General features: G+C 35.9%; 1 protein-coding gene across 2 annotated transcripts; it reads left to right on the forward strand.

Annotated features, from left to right (window-relative positions):
• The first annotated feature begins 556 nt into the window (after positions 1–556).
• LOC112046746 (MAU2 chromatid cohesion factor homolog) lies at positions 557–19,395 on the forward strand. Of its 2 annotated transcripts, XM_024083513.2 has the most exons (12): positions 557–816; positions 982–1,161; positions 2,340–2,462; positions 4,324–4,452; positions 5,051–5,159; positions 6,068–6,238; positions 6,323–6,517; positions 7,045–7,154; positions 7,411–7,512; positions 8,809–8,912; positions 10,462–10,664; positions 12,124–19,395. In XM_024083513.2, exons 1-12 carry the CDS (start codon positions 592–594, stop codon positions 12,309–12,311), a joined length of 1,839 nt encoding a protein of 612 aa, XP_023939281.1. In that variant the 5' UTR covers positions 557–591; the 3' UTR covers positions 12,312–19,395. The 2 variants fall into 2 exon arrangements, with proteins under 2 accessions (XP_023939281.1, XP_052743879.1); XM_052887919.1 differs by lacking the exon at positions 12,124–19,395 and having other exon boundaries at positions 6,323–6,683; positions 10,462–10,603.
• The last annotated feature ends 345 nt before the right edge of the window (positions 19,396–19,740 follow it).

Below are 19,740 nucleotides of genomic sequence, written 5' to 3' on the forward strand. Positions count from 1 at the left end.
GATCCGCATTAGGCCAGCGTGGTAGACTAATGGCCTAACTCCTCTCACTCTCAGAGGAGACTCGAGCTCAGCTGTGAGCCGAATATGGGTTGATAATGATGAGTTGGTTGTATTCATAGATTTACGATTCGGTATCGGTACAAATGATTGTCTTAGCAATAGCATAAACCATACAATTTAAAATTCGTCTAAGACCTAAGAATATGTTCCTTGGACCTAAGTATAATGATATTGGTATTATATTCTGAGGTAAATTTCATAAACTGGCTTTACAGCTCGTGTTCTAGTCTTTTGAGTTTGTTGTCAAAGGTTTTTTTTAAACTCTGCGACTTTAAGTTCCAGCTTTCATGAATGACATGCATTATTTATTTAAACGCTTTACAGCACTACAGCTTCAAGTTCGTTTGTAGAACCATAAAAACATGATAAAACGATCAAGAACTTCTATTCTATGCTTTGCTAATCTATGATTATGAATTCAGAAATGTCATACCTTTCGTCTATGGTATGTACCAAAGACAAAGTAAATCTGCCTTAGCTGTCAACATTGCTCCCTCCAAGCCAAATTCATTCAGAATCAGAAATGTCAAAATGGCGTCAACGCAGGACGCTTGGTATATTTCTTTACTTGGTTTAGCGGAACATTTTCGCACATCAAATCCTCCTGACATAAAAAGTTGTATTCAGTGCCTTCAAGCCGTATTTAATTTTAAACCACCACAGAGGGTTGAGGCCCGAACACATTTACAACTCGGTAATATCCTATTGACGCATACTAAAAACATCGACTTGGCGAGAACGCATTTGGAACAGAGTGTAAGTTTAATTTCATTATGTAGTAATGAGGGAAAGTGATTGTGAAGTTTACAGTACGAATTAGAGGGTGTACGATGTTTCACTGATGTTCTATGTTTGTTAAATAGCTGGGTTAGGCATGTAAACAAAGTTGCTGAAGTGGGTCATATAGTGTTTTCCTTGCAGTGGTGCTTATCGCAGACGATCAACGGTTTTGACGATGTCAAGTTTGAAGCGGCAAGCGTGCTGGCTGAGCTGTTTGAGCAGCAGGGGCAGCCGACACATTCTAAACCGATACTGCGAAAAGCGATCGAACTCTCTCAGCACAGTGTTTACTGGCACTGCAGGCTGATATTCCAATTGGCAGTAAGTACCTAGAGACAATACATTTATTAATTTCTTTGTATAATGTTAAATCACATCATAAGAAATGTTTATTGGAATATAATCAATATAGATTTACAATGGCATCCTAGCGCTTAGGTTAACCCGTGTTGTGAGGTCCAATTTAATTATTTACATCAACACCTGGTAATTACTGTGAACAAAATATTTAATTTGAATTACCCAAACTGAATCATGAGCTTCATTCATTACAGTTTGTTTAGGGTTATAAAATAGAAATGAATAAAAATTAATATAACACTATTATTTCAAAACATATTAAGAAAAGATTATTGACCTGTATAAACATAATAAACATTTTGCCTTTTTTGCACTGAAACCTTACAAATCTGTATTTGCCTGTCAGATATAATAAATGTACCTAACATAAACTACGTTTGAATTTGACCTCATAATAAGCTAGTTGACAAATTTTTAAAAGGTCTTAAATTGTTCATTGTGCATCAAAACTGAGGCGTACAAATGTGCATAATTGTCTTAATTTCATTTAGCTGCTTATTAAACAATGAAAGTTATTTAATCAAATAATACTATTGTCTACAATGTAGAGATGCATTTTCAGGAAATGTAAAAACTATGTATACTTAAATACATAATGTAAGTTAACACAAAATTGTGCATGTGTGTGCTCAGTGGAGCAGCTAAATTCTGATCACCTTATGTGGTGATTTTGTTGGGATATAACATATCTGTTATGTAAACTATTCTTGATAATTTTAAACTTGTTGATTGAATTTTAAAATTTTGCAAATTTGTGGGTGCAGTTAAGCCAATTGCTCAAGCAAAGCAGTTATTAATGGCAGCTTTAAGCTGTTGCCTCTGACTGCAAGAGTGATCCATGAGTGTTGATTACTGGCTAACTGCTCGAGCCTAAGATTTAATTGAATTTCAAACATAATTAAAGTGTTTTTTGGATAGTATGGGTACGGTGACAGGCGCCTTATGACATTCATAATATGTACTATTATTATATAATCGCAGCAAACTTTCAAGAGTGAAATAAACTGTTACTATACCCATGCTATCTGAAAAACACTATAATAGTGAATTTTTCCTTCGACTTTCCCTCAAGCATAAGCTTCCTTCAGAGAATTCATAATTAAGGGTTCTTGATATTATACAGCAAAAACTGTTTTTAGCAAATCCATGCAACAGAACGAGAATATGAAGTGGCAAGCAGTCTGCTGGGTGTGGGAGTGGATTATGCACAGATTTCCAATGCTGCATACACAAGAGTTTTGTTCTTACTCAGTAGGGTGATGGTAAGTGAAGTTTATTATATAAACTAATACATTAAGGAGATTAGAAATCATTGTTTCTTTGTTTGATAAAAATAGGCTCTGTAACTACTGGACCAATTAAAAAAATTTGTTCATCAATGGAAAGCTTCATTATCAATGAGTAACATTACTTTTACATTAACAGGGTACTATTTATCTCCCATATTATGTAAAACATGAAAAAACTATAACCCCCATTTAAAAATTGCTTAAAAATAACTTTCTAAGTGTTAAATGCTAAGTTTATGGGTTGCTTTATTTAGAAGAGCCATAGTTTTTCAGGATTTTTAATTTATATTCAGCTGAACTTATTAATACAATAAATATCTAAAGGAAACAACTAATCAGTTAATCAATACTTTATATTATTTGAAAGAAGTTTGTACCTTATGATTGATAAACCACTAAAAAAATTTCAAAAAATCCTTCACCAGTGGAAAGCTACAATATCAGCGAGCAACATAGGCTATATTTTATCCCTGTATTCCCATGAAAACAAGAACTATGCAGATGAAACAGTGGGTTGTCTGCTAGTATTTACTGTACTAACAAACTGCATATACATAAAACATACAATGAATTGTTGCTCATTCAGAAGGAAAATTATAGTAATTACTGTTGAGAAAACCTGTGACTGTGTTGATCACTCAAGGCTGTGTAGAGACAACCAACTAACAGTTTAATACAATGCTTTAACAAAAATTGGTTACTTGATGTGAATGTGAGTTATGCAGAGTTTGTTTTTAAACAACTTTAACAAAAGAGTTTTACTTTTGATGACCCAAACGTATTGTGTGTATGTGGAATAATGACTTACTGTAATATAGTTTAATACTAGTACAGGATTTGTTGTGACTTATCTAGGATTACACATCTTTAAATTGTATTCATGTCAGATATAGTATCTTGAACTTATTGTCATTCATGTATTACCATAAATGCTAATATAGTTATCACTACATATTATAAGTAAGATTTTTGTGTTAAGAAATAAATAAAGGAGGTTTAAAGGCTTTCGCAAATTTGTATTTGTATGGTTTCCTCAAAAGCTACTGACTTAATTAAGATGGGGGTACATACTCGTAATATATTATACTATTGTAAAAAATTTTAGTAGATTGTTTCATTTATTTGTAATAAATAATATTGAATTTTTATACTAAGTTTTCTCTTTAATACCTTTTTTTGTTTTAGAGAAAAGTAGATACACTATTTTACTTTATTGCCTACTTATAGTCATCTTCATGATTATCATTATTAGCCTGTTTAACAGCCCTCCTTATAGTATATGGAGCGTAGACCCACCATGCTGCTAAAATGCAGGTCGATGGGCTTATGGTGCTACAACTACTAACACATATTAATGATAATTACCAGAACAAACAGCTTATGGTGCTCCCTGAGATGTCCTGGATACAACAACATCAACAACTCAATCATTGGTGTAAAAATTTTTGAGAGGCATTACAGTTCTTGCGCTGTAGCATGGTGCGGGTTTTCACTTTTGAAAGGTTGCTGCGATTCACAATAATTGTATTTATTATGAACGTCATACAGGCAACTGTCATCCGCACCATGCTACAGCATACAAAGGATAGGGTGTAATATTTGACTCTTTAATACCATCTGATTTATGGGGTCATGAATGATTATGTCAAGGGTCAATGGCTTAACATGTTTTACAAGTCACAGAGATTTTAACCCATTCACTTTCTAACTCCTGGCTGCTAGAATTTATGAAAAAAAATCTTTGAACTTCACAGTACCTAGTCCATTTTGTCCAATCACTGGGCCAAAGTGGCAGTTTATTTTGGATATTCATTCGGATTGTATATTATTTCAGCTACTATTAATAGACAAGAAAATCCAAGAAGTGTTACCGCTACTGAACCAGGCGGGACACCTTGTGGAGACATGGGCGGGCAGTCCACATCAGAAGGAGTACCTTAAAGTGTTCTATTTTGTACTACAGGTAATTCCTTTTATTAATTAAAATTTATTTCTTATGACAGCCATGATACACTTGAATTTTATATTTTACCTAGCGGACGCCTGAAAGAAGGTTTTATCCCCTTTTTAACCCCATTATTTGGACGTTGATATTTTAAATTTCATCCAATACATGGATAAATATAAATTTAAAAATTAGAGATACTCATAAAAAATTGCACTCTATTTTTTAACACTGTTTACAAAAACCTTGAAACCCAATATGATGTCTATTACTAATTTCCAAAAATACAACTGAACATCAGTTGTATTTTTCATCTTATTAGGGTGGAATTTCAAAAATTCTTGAATCTCATGATTTGCGCACCAATTTTCATAAATATAACCTTTATTTGAATTCTACATAATGAATATGTACTGTTCATATAAATTTGGATATAAGCTACTGCCCAATTAGATTTTTTCGTTTTTTGGCCTTGGCCATTGGGATTGCTAAAAATGTCAGGGAAAGTCAGGATCTTTAATTGGACATTAGAGTGGACACCTATTAGACATGTCTACAAGTAATGAAGGCTTTGTTTTTGTTGAATGTATTGTTTTACTCTATGTTTCTTCCAAAGGTATGCCACTATCTAATGGCGGGGCAAGTGAAGAGTGTGAAGCCGTGTCTGAAGCAGCTGCAGCAGAGCATCCAGACCATCATGGCGCCCACGTGGCCAGACGACGATGGTGAGTCTTCACACAAGCATTATTCTAAGAGCATTGGTGTCATCATCTAGCATTGCTATTCATCATCTAGCAACAAGTTAGTAGCGGCCATCAGCGTCACCAAATGCGTTTTTGGGGTTATTTTTTTTTTTAATATTTATTTCATGATAGACCAATCGACGAAACCAAAGTACTCTTACGGTTCGGACAGTTGTGTAACAGTGGATTCAAAAAAATTCAAAATTGAATTTTTTTTATTTCAATTAGTTTTAGTTTACAAGCACTTTTGAAACGTCATGAAAATGAACGTATGACGTTATAAAAATGAAAAAAAAAATAAGTGAAAGATAAATATAAAAGAAAAGTTTTTATTTTTATTTTTACACATTATGAGTATTTCAAAACAAAAAATCGTGTTCCTTGAATGCAAGATCCAATAATTAGTAACTCCCAACAAGTAACAAATTCCCTTTTTTGCTTTACCAAACCAATACAATCATTTTTATCATTGCTATTGCCATTTGAAAAGTTGCCGAAAATTGGATTTTATCTGGTTAAAACTGAAGAGTTTGTTTGTTTGATTGAACGCGCTAATCTCAGGAACTACTAATCTGATTTGAAAAATTCTTTCAGTGTTAGATAGCCCATTTATCGAGGAAGGCTATAGACTATGTTTTATCCCCGTATTCCTACGGGAACGTGAACCACGTGGGTGAAACTGCGCGGCGTCAGCTAGTAGTTTTTATATATATTAGCTTCTAACTTTTAAAAATATCACTATGTTTACGTTACAAATTTCGTCACGAAGTGGCATGATGCCGTATGCGTGAGGGAAAGAAAAGCCATTTAGTGTGGCACCGTAACGCGTTACGTAACGAAGCGGTTTACTCTGTATACGAAGTTAGCTCAGCTATATGTTGTGTGTGCAGCGGTGTGCGGCGGCGCGGGCGGCGCGGGCGAGTCGTTCGTGTGGCTGTCGCGCCAGCAGCTGTACGTGCTGGTGTACCTCGTCACGGTGATGCACTCGGCGCAGGCCGGCTACATGGACAAGGCGCACAAGTACACCGAGAAGGCGCTCGCGCAGATCGACAAGCTCACCTGTGAGTGCACCTTGATGTCACGATCGTAAATGGTCCATAGTCTTGTTGTTGTTCTTGCTTCATCGTTTGTGTTGTGCGTTGCAGCGAGCGAGGAGGTGGTCGAGAGTGCGGGCAGCAGTGCCGGCGGCAGTGGAGCACGTGGCGGCGCGGCGCTGGCGTGGCGGCTGCGCATGGCGCTGCTGGAGCACGCGGCGCTGTGCCGGCTGGTGGCGGGCGGCAAGGCGCACGCGCTGCACGAGATCGCGCGCGCCGCGCACCTGCTCTCCTCCGCGCCCAACGGTACGCGCACGCACTCACGACACATGTACACACGGAGCGAGGGGCGGGCGGCTGCGCATGGCGCTGCTGGAGCACGCGGCGCTGTGCCGGCTGGTGGCGGGCGGCAAGGCGCACGCGCTGCACGAGATCGCGCGCGCCGCGCACCTGCTCTCCTCCGCGCCCAACGGTACGCGCACGCACGCACTCACGACACATGTACACACGGAGCGAGGGGCGGGCGGCTGCGCATGGCGCTGCTGGAGCACGCGGCGCTGTGCCGGCTGGTGGCGGACGGCAAGGCGCACGCGCTGCACGAGATCGCGCGTGCCGCGCACCTGCTCTCCTCCGCGCCCAACGGCACGCGCACGCACTCACGACACATGTACACACGGAGCGAGGGGCGGGCGGCTGCGCATGGCGCTGCTGGAGCACGCGGCGCTGTGCCGGCTGGTGGCGGGCTTTAAAAAAGGCCAAAAATTAATGGTCGCCGTTTTGCTTAACTTAATGTTTATGTTTTATTAATATATATTTGTATTACTTTGTCTCAGCACACACAGCGGCTGCGCACACGCCGCAACTGCACTGCCTGCTGGGGCTGTACGCCATGTCCATGAACTGCATGGACGCCGCCGAGGCGCAGTTCCACACCGCCATACATGTGAGTACACTGCCAACACCATCACTCGCAACTGCACTGCATGCTGTCACTAGTTAATAAATAGCACCATTTTAGTCTATGATTAGTTCCCATGGGAATACGCGGATAAAGAATGGCGTCTGATTATGTAGCTTTTCCATTGATAAAAGAATTTTTATGTCGGTTTAATAGCTTAGGTGTGAAAGCGTAACAAATAAACATACGCTAATTTATAATATTTGTTAAAATTATGATGGTAAATGATTTTTGTTTGCAGATGTCGCAAGAAAGGGACCTATGGATGTTCGCGAAACTGAATCTAGCGATTGTTTACTTACGGGGGCGGAGAGACAACGAATTGGCGCAGCTAATGGAGCAGGTCATATATTTTTATATTCCACACTACATCATATTTAGTCCCTTTTGACCGTCTTCAGTCTTTAGATGCCCTATAAATATTTTCTGTTATATTACAAGTACTAAGTAAAGTATCAAATACATGAAAAAGATATTGTTTATTAATGTCTAAAAACGAGGAAAGCTAGAGACTAAGCTGAGAGGCAAAGTATGGAGGAGGCCTGTGTCAAAGGACTGCTCTGGTGTAATATAAATTATGTAATAGTGGTAATAGTAGTATCAAGTTTATCATATTATGTAATCACCAGTCAGAGAATAAAGGCTCTTCTTATTAATTTATTTATTATTTTAATTTATAAAACAAATTTGATTAAATAAAAAATTTACACTAAAAAGTAGTGATAGCTATAAGTATTATTGAATTTTGAATTTAATCTATACTGATAATAAATCTATAGAGAGGTCAATTCTGTTCATAAAATATATTTCCAAAATAACTATCAGTGGGTGATAAGTGATTGATACAGATGCCAAAAATGCAATCAGTAAAATTTGTTCATTGTAGAAACAAAACTACTCGACGGATTTTAACGAAACTTAGTACAGTTATTCTCCATACTCCTGGGCAGGTTATAGTATACTTTTCATCACGCTACGATCAATAGGAGCAGGGCAGTGAAGGAAAATGTTGAGAAAACGGCAGAAATTACTCCATTTTACAGCGATACTATTGTAAGGGCTGGATTAAAGAGGTTTAAGGGCGGACGAAGTCGCGGACGTCCGATAGTTAGTAAATAAAATGAAGCATTTCGTAAAGGCAAGTGAGACTACTATAAGAGCTGATAGGCTACTCGCCTGCTGTACAAAACTAAGAAGATTTTTTGCATATAGGCAGTTTAGATGCCTAGAAACTCTAATAACTGATTTATTACTGAAAATAATCTAGTACTTGTAATATTTTTATAAAACGAAATTGTATTTTTATCACGTCACCGCAAACGCCAATCATAAACTTTGACGTCATTCGCTACAAGGCATCGGTATGTGACTGGCACTTGCGGTGACGTGATATATCACATCACTTACGCTCACGCCAATCACGCTGTTATCTCTATGAATGACGTCACTTGCTAATGTGTTGTGTTTCGGCGGCAAAAAATTTACGTAGATATTTTTTCATTTATATTAAATTTTTTACTGGTTATTATTGACGGGACAAAAATAAAATATAGCTTATAATACTTCCATAATTCAGTTTATACACTGTTTACAAAAGAGGCAAGTAGCCTATTATCTAACTCCAATACTAATTTGGCAGGTGAGGCCGGAGGCGCTGCCCGCGTACGCGCACGGCCTAAGGGCTGCGTCCTATTACGTGCTGGGGTTGCAAGCCTTCTTCCAAGCGCGGTACAATGAAGCCAAGTAAGTTATAGTCTTATTTTTTTAATAAGCTAATAACTCGATTTATAACAGAGTCCTAGATTTGATTTGATATTGTGGGATTCAGATCAAAGTTTAATTGCAGTAGGCAGTCTCAATACCTGCTTCACCAATTATTCAAAATATAAAAATATACCTGAAACAGCTTTTTTATATAATACTAGCGGACCCGGTCAAGTTTCGCTTTGACTTATTAATTTATTTAATTGCACTTCTTCCCTACCCCTGCCCTACTCCTACCCCTGCCCTACCCCTACCCTACCTCTACTCTACCCCTACCCTACCCTACCCCTACCCTACCCTGCCCCACCCCTACCCTACTGCTACCCTACCCCTACTCCTAACCTACCCCTACCCATAACCTACCCCTACCATCTACGTCATCATTCTACCATCATCATTCTATCTTTATATCAAGCTCAAGTTCGATCGTGTATGGAGTACTGCTCCCACTTGTGGGATGGCTCCGCCAAATACCAGCTTGCTGCTTTAGATTCAGTGGATAAACGCGCTAGAAGACTCATTGGCAATGAGGCTTTAACTGACTGTAAGCTTCAAAGCTTAGAGCATCGCCGAAAGGTTGCCTGCCTATCGGTGTTCTACAAGATATATTTCGGGGAGTGCGCTCAGGAACTGTTCGATCTTGTGCCACCTTCGCCGTTTTACCATAGGACTGCTAGGCATCGCAGAGATCTGCACCGCTACGCTGTCGAAATCCCTCGGGCGCGTACCAAGCGGTTTAGTTCCTCATTCCTTATACGCACTGCAAAGATGTGGAATGCTCTCCCAGCTTCAGTTTTCCCCACCACCTACAATATGGGTATTTTCAAGTCAAGAGTGAATAGGCATCTTCTAGGCAAGCGCGTTCCACCATAGGCTGCATCATCGCTTACCATCAGGCATGATTGCAGCTAAGCGCTTGCTAATTCAAAATAAAAAAAAAAAAAAAACCATACCCTACCCCTACTCTACACCCACCCTACTCATACCTTAACCCTACCATACCCCTAACCTACTTCTGAATTTATTTGTTACAAAAAATGTGATAAATGACAACTGATTTTGTGCAAACTTCACATGTAGAATAAATCTTAGAAATTGTTTTCGGAAATAGAAACTTTAATTTACACAAAATAAATTTATGAACGCACGTATAAATGTCAATCATTACAGTATTTGACAGGATGGACAACAAATGTTTGACCGGTAGAACTAAACAAAGTAACATTTTATGGAAAAATATTCATCGTTCATAATTATTTATTCTTCGAGTTTTTATTGTTTTTAAGATGTATTCCGCTATTCTTGGTGGAGACAATCCAACGAATCAAAAACCATGAAAATCGGTCCTGCTGGACCGATTTTCATGGTTTTTCGAGTTATAAGTTATAAGTGTTGCAACAAACACGACTTTCTTTTATATATAGATTAACGGACCCGGTCAAGCTTCGCTTTGACTTATGTGCACTTCTTCCCTATCTCTATTCTCTACCCTACACTACTCTACTATAAACAAAAATACCCACTTCAGGCGCTACTTGCGGGAGACGCTGAAGATGGCCAACGCGGAGGACCTGAACCGGCTGACGTCGTGCTCGCTGGTGCTGCTCGGGCACATCTTCCTGTCCATCAACAACTCGCGCGAGAGCATGAACATGGTCACGCCCGCCATGCAGCTCGCCAGCAAGATACCCGACGTGCACGTGCAGCTGTGGGCCTCTGCTATACTGAAAGGTATATCTGTAGCCGTAACCAATGAATACCCGATGTAAACAAACCATAAATCATGATGAATAGCGTTGACACATATTCAATTATGAAAATATAGTGTTTTTAACACCATTTCACATTTAAACAATAAAGTTTTACTTCAACTCTATAGTCTATAATATACCTTAACCGTCAATGATGTAAAACATAGCAAATTATGCTAAAAACAAAAGTTATAATCCGTTTTATTAATATTAAATATCTAACAGCCCTATAAATTAGTTCAAATCACAGGTTCTAAACATTTGGATTATTTTTAATCAATCGACCAATTGAAGAAGGATTGAGGAGGAAAAGAAGATAAAACGATACAACACCCTTGACGTTGCTGCTTTTTGTATTTAGCCGTATTATATTGGTAGTGTAACCTTACTAAATTAAAAAGTTTTATTCAACGCTGGTGTCGTGGAACGAAACGTAGCTATACACCTACCCTATAAGTATCTTCTTAACGAACGTTTTCGTGAAAACGTGAACGAATTTTTGAAATCGGTTCAGTAGTTTCGGAACTTATGCATTACATACAAACAATCAAATTTTTTCTTTAATAATATTAGTATAGATATATACAAATATATAATTAAAAACCCTCACATTATTTTATTAATTTCAAGTATTTTTAAGTAATTTCTAGTACTTACTTACATACATAATGATAATAATATTTTAACAGAGACCAATAGGTAGTCAACACCTGCCTGTCAATGGTTGCTAAGCAACGGTTTGTTAGTAAACGGTATTCACTGGATTCGGCTATAGTATAGACATTATTCTCAGTAAAAATCATCATCATCATCATTAACAGCCGAGGGACGTGTACTGCTAGACAAAGGCCTCTGGCATGGACTTCCAACTTGTTTGATGTCCTCGGCCCACTTAGTGGGGGGTTGACCAATATTATATAATCTATACTTCTATACTAATATTATAAAGAGGAAAACTTTGTTTGTATGTTTGTTTGTTTGATTGTAATGAACTCAAAAACTACTGGACCGATTTTAAAAATTCTTTTACCATTCGAAAGCTACATTATCCACAAGTAACATAGGCTAAATTTTATTTTGGAAAAAATAGGGTTCCGTAAGATATTTGGGTTTTTCGGACACAAGGTGTAAAAAATCAACCAGAAAAGTAGAGTAGGGGTAGGTAGGAGTAGAGTAGGGGTAGGGTAGGGGTAGGATAGGGGTAGTTAAAAGTTTACATTGAGTTTCACGCGGACGAAGTCGCGGGCGTCGGCTAGTAATTAATACAGGGATAATATATAGCCTATAGACTATAGCCTTCCTTGATGAATGAGCTATCTAACACTGAAATAATTTTTCAAATCGGTCCAGTAGTTCGTGAGATTAGCGCGCTCAAGCAAACAAACAAACTCTTCAGCTTTATAATATTAGTATAGATAAACGATGTACCTATATTTCAGATCTGTACCGGCTAGCGGGTGACACGGACCGCGAGAACGAAGCGTACCAGATGCACTGCAACTTCTCGCAGGCTCTCCTCAAGGACCACTTCCAGGCGACGCAGATGCCCCAGCACGCGCTGGTACAGTGGACGTCGGGCCCGCCGCCCGCCCTACCACCGCCGCCGCCGGGCTCGCTGCCCTCCTAAGCGCTAGCACTACAACACGCAGTGAACACACCGGGAAAGCTTCGCCTTATCCCCGAAGCCTAGGGACTAGACGTCAGAACCCTGCGTGCAAAGCTCCTGTGATTGTGACATTGTAGCAGAGAATACAGACCCTACTGTTTACTACTAAGGAGGTATTAGTAACAGGTCACAGGTGTTACCACGCTCTGCTACCAGGACACAGTTGTGCAGTGAAAACACAGTGTATAGTGGAACAAAACTAGTGCGTTATCAATACAATATTGTGTTGTATTTGTGCAATGAACAAACCTCTTGGATGTCACACAGGTTGATAGGTGTTTTTTGTTGAGAAATCACAAAGAACAGTGCAATTTCTGGTGTGACTGTTCTGTGGTATACCAGTGTAAATTCTATGTAAATAACAACTAACGGATGTGTAAAATTAAAAAAATATATTGCAACAATGAGCCTATTTCCTCTAAAGGTATTGAAAAAATCCGCTAGGGGCACCATAAGGAGGGGGGCTTTACAAATGTTTTTATCAAAATCATTAAAAATTCCAATGACATTTTTTATCATTACCGTTTGCAATGCATTCTTCAATTTCTTAAATTTTTTAGGTACTATCATCTTCCGTAAATTCCATTTTATTTATATACCTGGCACTGCCCCTAGCAAATTTTGTTCAAATCTTTATAGGAAAAAGGCTCGTTGATATAAAATTTCAAAGATTTTATTTTTAAAAATCAATTATATAATTAATTAATTGGATAAATACAATTTATTTATATTAAATTTTATTATATTCAATTTTAACAATAATTTTATAATTTATAAACAATTTCAACTTTAAAATTATTTAATTTGAATTATCTTTGTTTTTTATGTCAATGTGATACCAGAATCTTAATATGGTTGAGAGCATGGATGTTTGTAAATCAAACTGGAGCAATTTTTGTGTTACGATTTGGTCACACAACATTGTGATGACGGCCTGACGAGGTTAATTTCGCCAATGTCTTCATTTGGCATGAGTTGCAGACATGTGTGAACATATCTCATAATTATATTAACAAGATTTTTTTTGTGTGACAGAAGTTATTGACATAGTGACTTATTTCTCACAGATGGTGACTAACATGGCTATTCATAGTACGATATCCGGTGTAAGAATTATACATTGAGCAATTTTTTTTGGTCTTTAAGCGAAATACCACATAATATACCCAATATCTATTATCTGTTAATGTTACTACAAAAACCGGCTTGAACTCGCGTGACGAGGGTTTAATTACAATTCAAGGAGTTAAAATTTTAACAAATTTTCGAAAATTGATTATTTTAAAACATTTTGTATTTTCAAACACCTACTTACCTCCTTACCGCGGTCACGTCGGCAGCCAGCCGGTCCCTTTGAGGTCATTCACTTTAACATATTTTTTTTTGATTAAATTTGATTTTATTTAAGGTTAACCCGCCGTACCTAGTGTCAGCAATTGTTAAAGGCTTTTTATAATACCGCGTGAAAACCGAAAAAGACCTTAAAGAAATTCGATACACCAGTCGGCGGAGTGTATCGAATTAAGTAGGTATGTAGATATTAACTTCATACTTATGAAACAGAATAAAACAGGATGATTAACTTTTGATTTAGCGTGTGCATTTGCTTGAGCTCATTTTTAATATAACTAAACGATTCCTTGTATCTAACACATAAATGTCGCGGTAGCTTATAGACGATGCCACGGACGCGGTGTATTTATTTGTGATAAGAAATAAATGATAGAAAATATTCACATAATAAAATTACATTGCCTAGTAAAATTGCGGCCAGATTTATTATTAAATCTACTTTCCTCATTGGTTATTTTAAAAAATCGTACACAGTTAAAAGAATATAAAGGTTGTCTGGTCTCACATTGCAACTAAAGTGTTGCCTGATATAATAATCAGTTACCTCATTTGTTATTTAGTGGTCTAATATGTCAAATAAAGACTAAATTTATGCTTAATTTTAGTGTACTAAATTGCCTCTAAAATAAAAAAAATATAGATAAAAATCCATAGTTTCCTAGATTTTTAATAAAAATGTGTATGGTCGCAATTAAACTAGACAAGCTATTTGCAATGTGTCACTACATATTATATGATACACAATATTTGTCACCCTAATTTAAATGTAACCAAAATAAAACAGATATTATTACTCCAGACAGAGAGACATTCTCCCTGCCTTAGTCAGCGTAATCCTGTAAGTAAGGAGAAAGATTACTCCATGAGAGATGTTGGCGGATCGACCGCCAACCACCACCGACTGTACTGCAAGCAGCTTATATCACAAGCCAGTCCCGCCAGTTTTCCTCTACTCACTATTTCCCACTCGTCACGGAAACTACTAGCGCCACCTAGCGTCAGCAAAAGCCGACCGACAATAGTTGAGTGACGTCATATCCTTCTCAGACTACTTATTTCCTGCACTATAAATAATAGATGAGAGTATATATTTACTAATGTCGGATCTTAGACTATCACTCAAGTTTCATATAAAGTATTTGGTCATTTGATCTGATCAGTGCCCATATGGTACCTGAATATTCATCTCAAATCAAACTCAGTATAGTAGCGAAGACAAGTACGCACAGTGGCAATCAGTATAGCAAATTACTTAATTTCAAAAATATTGGCCACTGTACAATTGTATATACTTGTACAAGTCAATTGTTCGTCATTAACATGCTGATTCATGTCTTCAAAATTTTCATGTCAGTCGCCACCTTTGAATTTGTGATATTATTTATATTGTAAAATTTTACATAGCTGAACCATCATCAGTCCATCATTTATTATTTTAATAACTATAAAAAATTAAATACATAGAAGCAGGTGTTATTGAAAATGTGATCCACAATGAACAACCAATTTTGTTGTTTTGTATGTAAAATGTTCTTTTGTAATCGTTTATATTGGATTATCTTAGGATTGAATGACTTATTGATATTTATATATTGACATTTTAAACTGAATTGTTTAAATTTTATTTATTCACTTTAGTTATATTGTTTTTTCATACCATTGATTGACTTGATTAATTTGACTCTTGCAATATAAATTGCATTTACTGTCCTTCTAAATTACAATAAACCTACACGTAGTGACAATAGATATCATATCAGAGGTGTGGTGAAAGGACATAAATTTTAAACCTTAATAAATTAATTGTAGGTATTGTATATATTATGTAATAGGAAATTTATATGTTTAAATGATAAATTTATGTTTGCATATTGTTGATAATTTAAGTTATAATAATTATTATCTGACATTTTACTATGAAAGGAGAAACCATCAACCACCAATCTCCATACAAACTCGGGCCCAAATTATATGAATGATACAGAGCTGAAAATTTACTTTAAATTAGGATTATTAAGGAGAACTCAGGAGGCCAATTTTCAAAGAAATCTATATTGCCTAATCAGTTAAAATACTTAATACAGATGGGCAATAATTTTGGCGTTTCCGTTTGACATAAAATAATTGCATAATCTGTGTCAAATGACAGGCGACAGTTTTATTAGGATTTGACACTAACTTGACACATCTAATCAAATTATTTAAATAATGATAAAATTTACAATGACATCTCATTCGTTGATTGACTTTGACATTGAAAGCCCGCGTTTTCAAAGACAACTGCGATGTGCATTTGCAAAGATGGATTGGTGTGAAAATAATGAAATCAGCTTATTTTCCCTGTTGGCGAATATTATTTCGGCTAGGATTCCAATGTTTATTTAACTACATTACTATCTAGTAAAATATACAAGATTTATAGTACATTTGCCATTTATGTATCATTCTGATAAGTGGGCCCATTTTCAGACATCTCCTTTGACAGGTACATTGTCTGATACATCAGACCATACCATATCAATCAATATAAGAACTAAATCAATCAATCAATATAGAATAATTACTCAAAAACAAACAATTGTCTCTTGGAATAGTATTTTTTTCAGGAAAACAAAGCCTACCAAAATTTTAGAGGTACTAATGTTGTTCTGATGTAATCCATATATACCGAGATATTTTATTACAAGTATTAATGTATTGTATTGCAAGTATGTGTGTAAACAAAGGTGCACTTTATGTGATGTGGTTCATGAAAATATATAAATATTAGTTTTTTTTATGTTATATTTAATTTATGTTACTAATTTTAAATACGTATTGGAAAATTGACCGATTTCTTATTCCAGCATGTTATGTAAAAAGTAGTTATAACAAAAGGGCGTACATAACAATTGTCTTATGTTGCACAAGTTAACTTAATCTACTAGCACAGATAACAGAATATAATCTGCAAACTGTTATTGCGCAGATGTCCCCTAAGACCAGATTCACACAGATATTGTCCTGTACTTTTTTTACAATATATGTCATAATGAATGAATAGTATGTGCAGTGTACATATTTAGAAGCATTTACATGTGGTTAATACCAAAGATTTTATACTATAGATATGTCACTAGCGCATCAAAACTGAGTCTGAACTGATTATCTATAACTGATATTGAAGAAAAATAATTATTGCACTCAAAGCTTTTTCTACAAAACAAATAAAACATTATTTATAAAAATAGTATTAAAGTACGTTGGTAATTTATTTCGTAGTATTTAACAAAAATCGAATCTAAAATCATAATAACAGCAGCTACAGCATTGCAAAAAACTGATTCAAGATTTCAGATTCAAGATCAAATTTGAAAAATCCGAAACGAAATGTGTGTTCACTAGGGATTTTTGGAAAACTATTCAAATTAGTTTTAGATAATTAGGTGGTGTATCTACCGTTTGCGTTTTTATAATGGAAATAAACATAAAATGGTGCATGTCCGCGCTCAGTGGAGTAGGTAAATTCGGAGCACTTTTTGCGGTGATTTTGAAGGCACGTTACATAGTATAAAATATCGTTGGTTAATGCTGCAAAATATCGTACACTGTTTAAATGTTTGAAAGAATATTGCAAGAAACCAGCAGGATAATTCTGCGTGAAGTTAGCCTAAAAAGCCCAGAGCAGTCAATATTGTATTTGTAGGTATATGCCGATTATTTGGCATGTTAAGTAATTAGTTCCATCACCTCATAGTTACAAAATGAGGTGATGGTGCTACATGCTACAAGGGCTGCAGAGGAGACTGACATACAATATGTCATACGTAAAAGTACCTTACAGTGGCGAAGGATGGAATTTAGATGAAGGTAATTCGTCTCAAAGGAAATTCATATAGTGTTATACAAACTCTGTTTTCTCATATATTCAGATACAGTACAACAATGAATATGCATGAATTTTCCGGCGGAAATCGGCTTGCATAGACTCTTCGCCGCTTGCACCTTATTTTCCTGGGTCAAGTGTGGCATATTTGACTGTGAACCTGTGAATTAGTTAAAGAAAGACCAAATAGGTACTGTTTATTTTTTGCTGATTAGGGTTTATTATCTGTGCTAGACCTAAAAAATATTAGACGTGGGTTTCCCTGAATTAATTGGACTGATATATTATAGTGTATAGTTGTAAATAATAATTATTAGATACCATTAATTTGAGAAAGAACAAAGATTCTCATATTTATTACCTTTTATTTAGTGACATGTTAGTGTGAAAAAGTTGTTGAAAGTATAAGGTTGATTAATTTTAATTATTGTGATTTTCTTATATACCTACGTTTCAATGGATGGATCTTTTTCATACTGCATGTTTAACCTGTAGCTCGATTGCGAAATAATCGAAACGAAAAATATCAATCTCAGTGGACGTTAAATAATATATTATATTTTTTTTCGAGTAATTTGCTATAAATATTGATATTTTAGATGAAAATACATGGAAATTAACATTTCTGAACCTGGAAAACGAGTGTGTGGCCGGCCTTAGTCTGTTTTAAAATCTTATCCGTTGGCGAGTTTTATTTATAGTTATAAACTTAGTTCCTACATGTAAGTACTTCAAGCACCGCTAGAACGTTTTTTTTATTGAAATTTATTGTTGATTACTGTTTCATATACTTTTCAGTATTTTTTTAACCTACCTAATAGTTAAAAATGTATTTACTTCCGTTTGATTATTATCTACTAATAATAAGCACATATATGAGAGTTTTGCGGGAAATTCGTAGGTTCACATGTGGCTCCATGTTTTATTTTCATTGATTTGCTGTATTTTAGAGAGTAGAATGCATTCTATGCAATATAGTTCTGTATAGTTATAGTTCTGGTTCATAGCAGTCATAGCAAGAGTGCTATAAGTGACCAATTCGAATTTTCTCGGTGGACTCCATCAAAATACTGCATTGTACTTGACCACTTTCTCTCTAATTGGGCAAATTATTTGATAAAAAATATTAATTACTTGAGGACTGCAATGCGAAACCATATTGAAAAAAATAATCGCATACCGTCGGTCTAGATGTAATTTGTTAAAAATTGATTTTTATGCAGAAAGCTTCAAACAGCTTCTCCAGTGGTAGCCCGTAAATATCTTGTGGTACGTACATTAAAAACGTTTTTGGTCGCATAAAACGATTTTTAGTGATACCTAAAAGATGTTCTTGTCTCCTGTAAAGTTCGTCAGTTTGCACTTACGATCTATCACATCTAGACCGACGATATATGGATTTTAAAAAACTGTAATGTACAACTTGTATGCAACTTATAAAATAAATTGATCTGATTTATAACTTTTAAATACAAGTATAAATTTCTCCAACGTTACTCACGCAGAAACAATGTTAAACTTGTGACTCGTCATATTAAATGTATCATTTTCCATTCTAATTATATTTTTTAATTATCCTAACTTATTGCTCTTTTAAAAGGTCCGTCCATTGACACGCTCCTACATTGGACCTCATGTATCTCGTCGACGACGTCTACGTTGTAAATTAACTAGCGAATAATATGTAAACATTATATCTAATTTACAAATTCCCTGTAAACAGTGTGATGTGACCTTAGAAACGGGTACATTTGCTGTTGTTAAATATGTAAATAAAAGTTGATTTATTGTAAATAAATAAAATTATATAGTATATGTTTTTTGCTATATATTGCATTATTATTTAATTCCTTTATAAACAATGGTATGCATGAAGTTTGAAGATTTTTGTATTAAGCCGTGGTCTATGAAATTTCCATTTTGAAATTTTTCCAAAGTGATCTTTCATTCAGAGAGACCTACCTATTATTATGGAAATTCAAAACAAATATTCAGTACTGGCAAACGCCCTGCTGTTACACCCGCGTAGTTCCCATTCCCATAGGAATGCGGAGATAAAATATATGTATTGTATAGCGAGTATTCCACTCACAAATAACGTAGCTTTCTATTGGTAAAAGAATTTTTAAAATAGGTTCAGTAAATCCAGAGATAACCCCTAGTATACCTACA

This window comes from Bicyclus anynana, chromosome 20 (assembly GCF_947172395.1).
Source record: "Bicyclus anynana chromosome 20, ilBicAnyn1.1, whole genome shotgun sequence".
NCBI classification, from domain to species: Eukaryota; Metazoa; Arthropoda; class Insecta; order Lepidoptera; family Nymphalidae; genus Bicyclus; species Bicyclus anynana.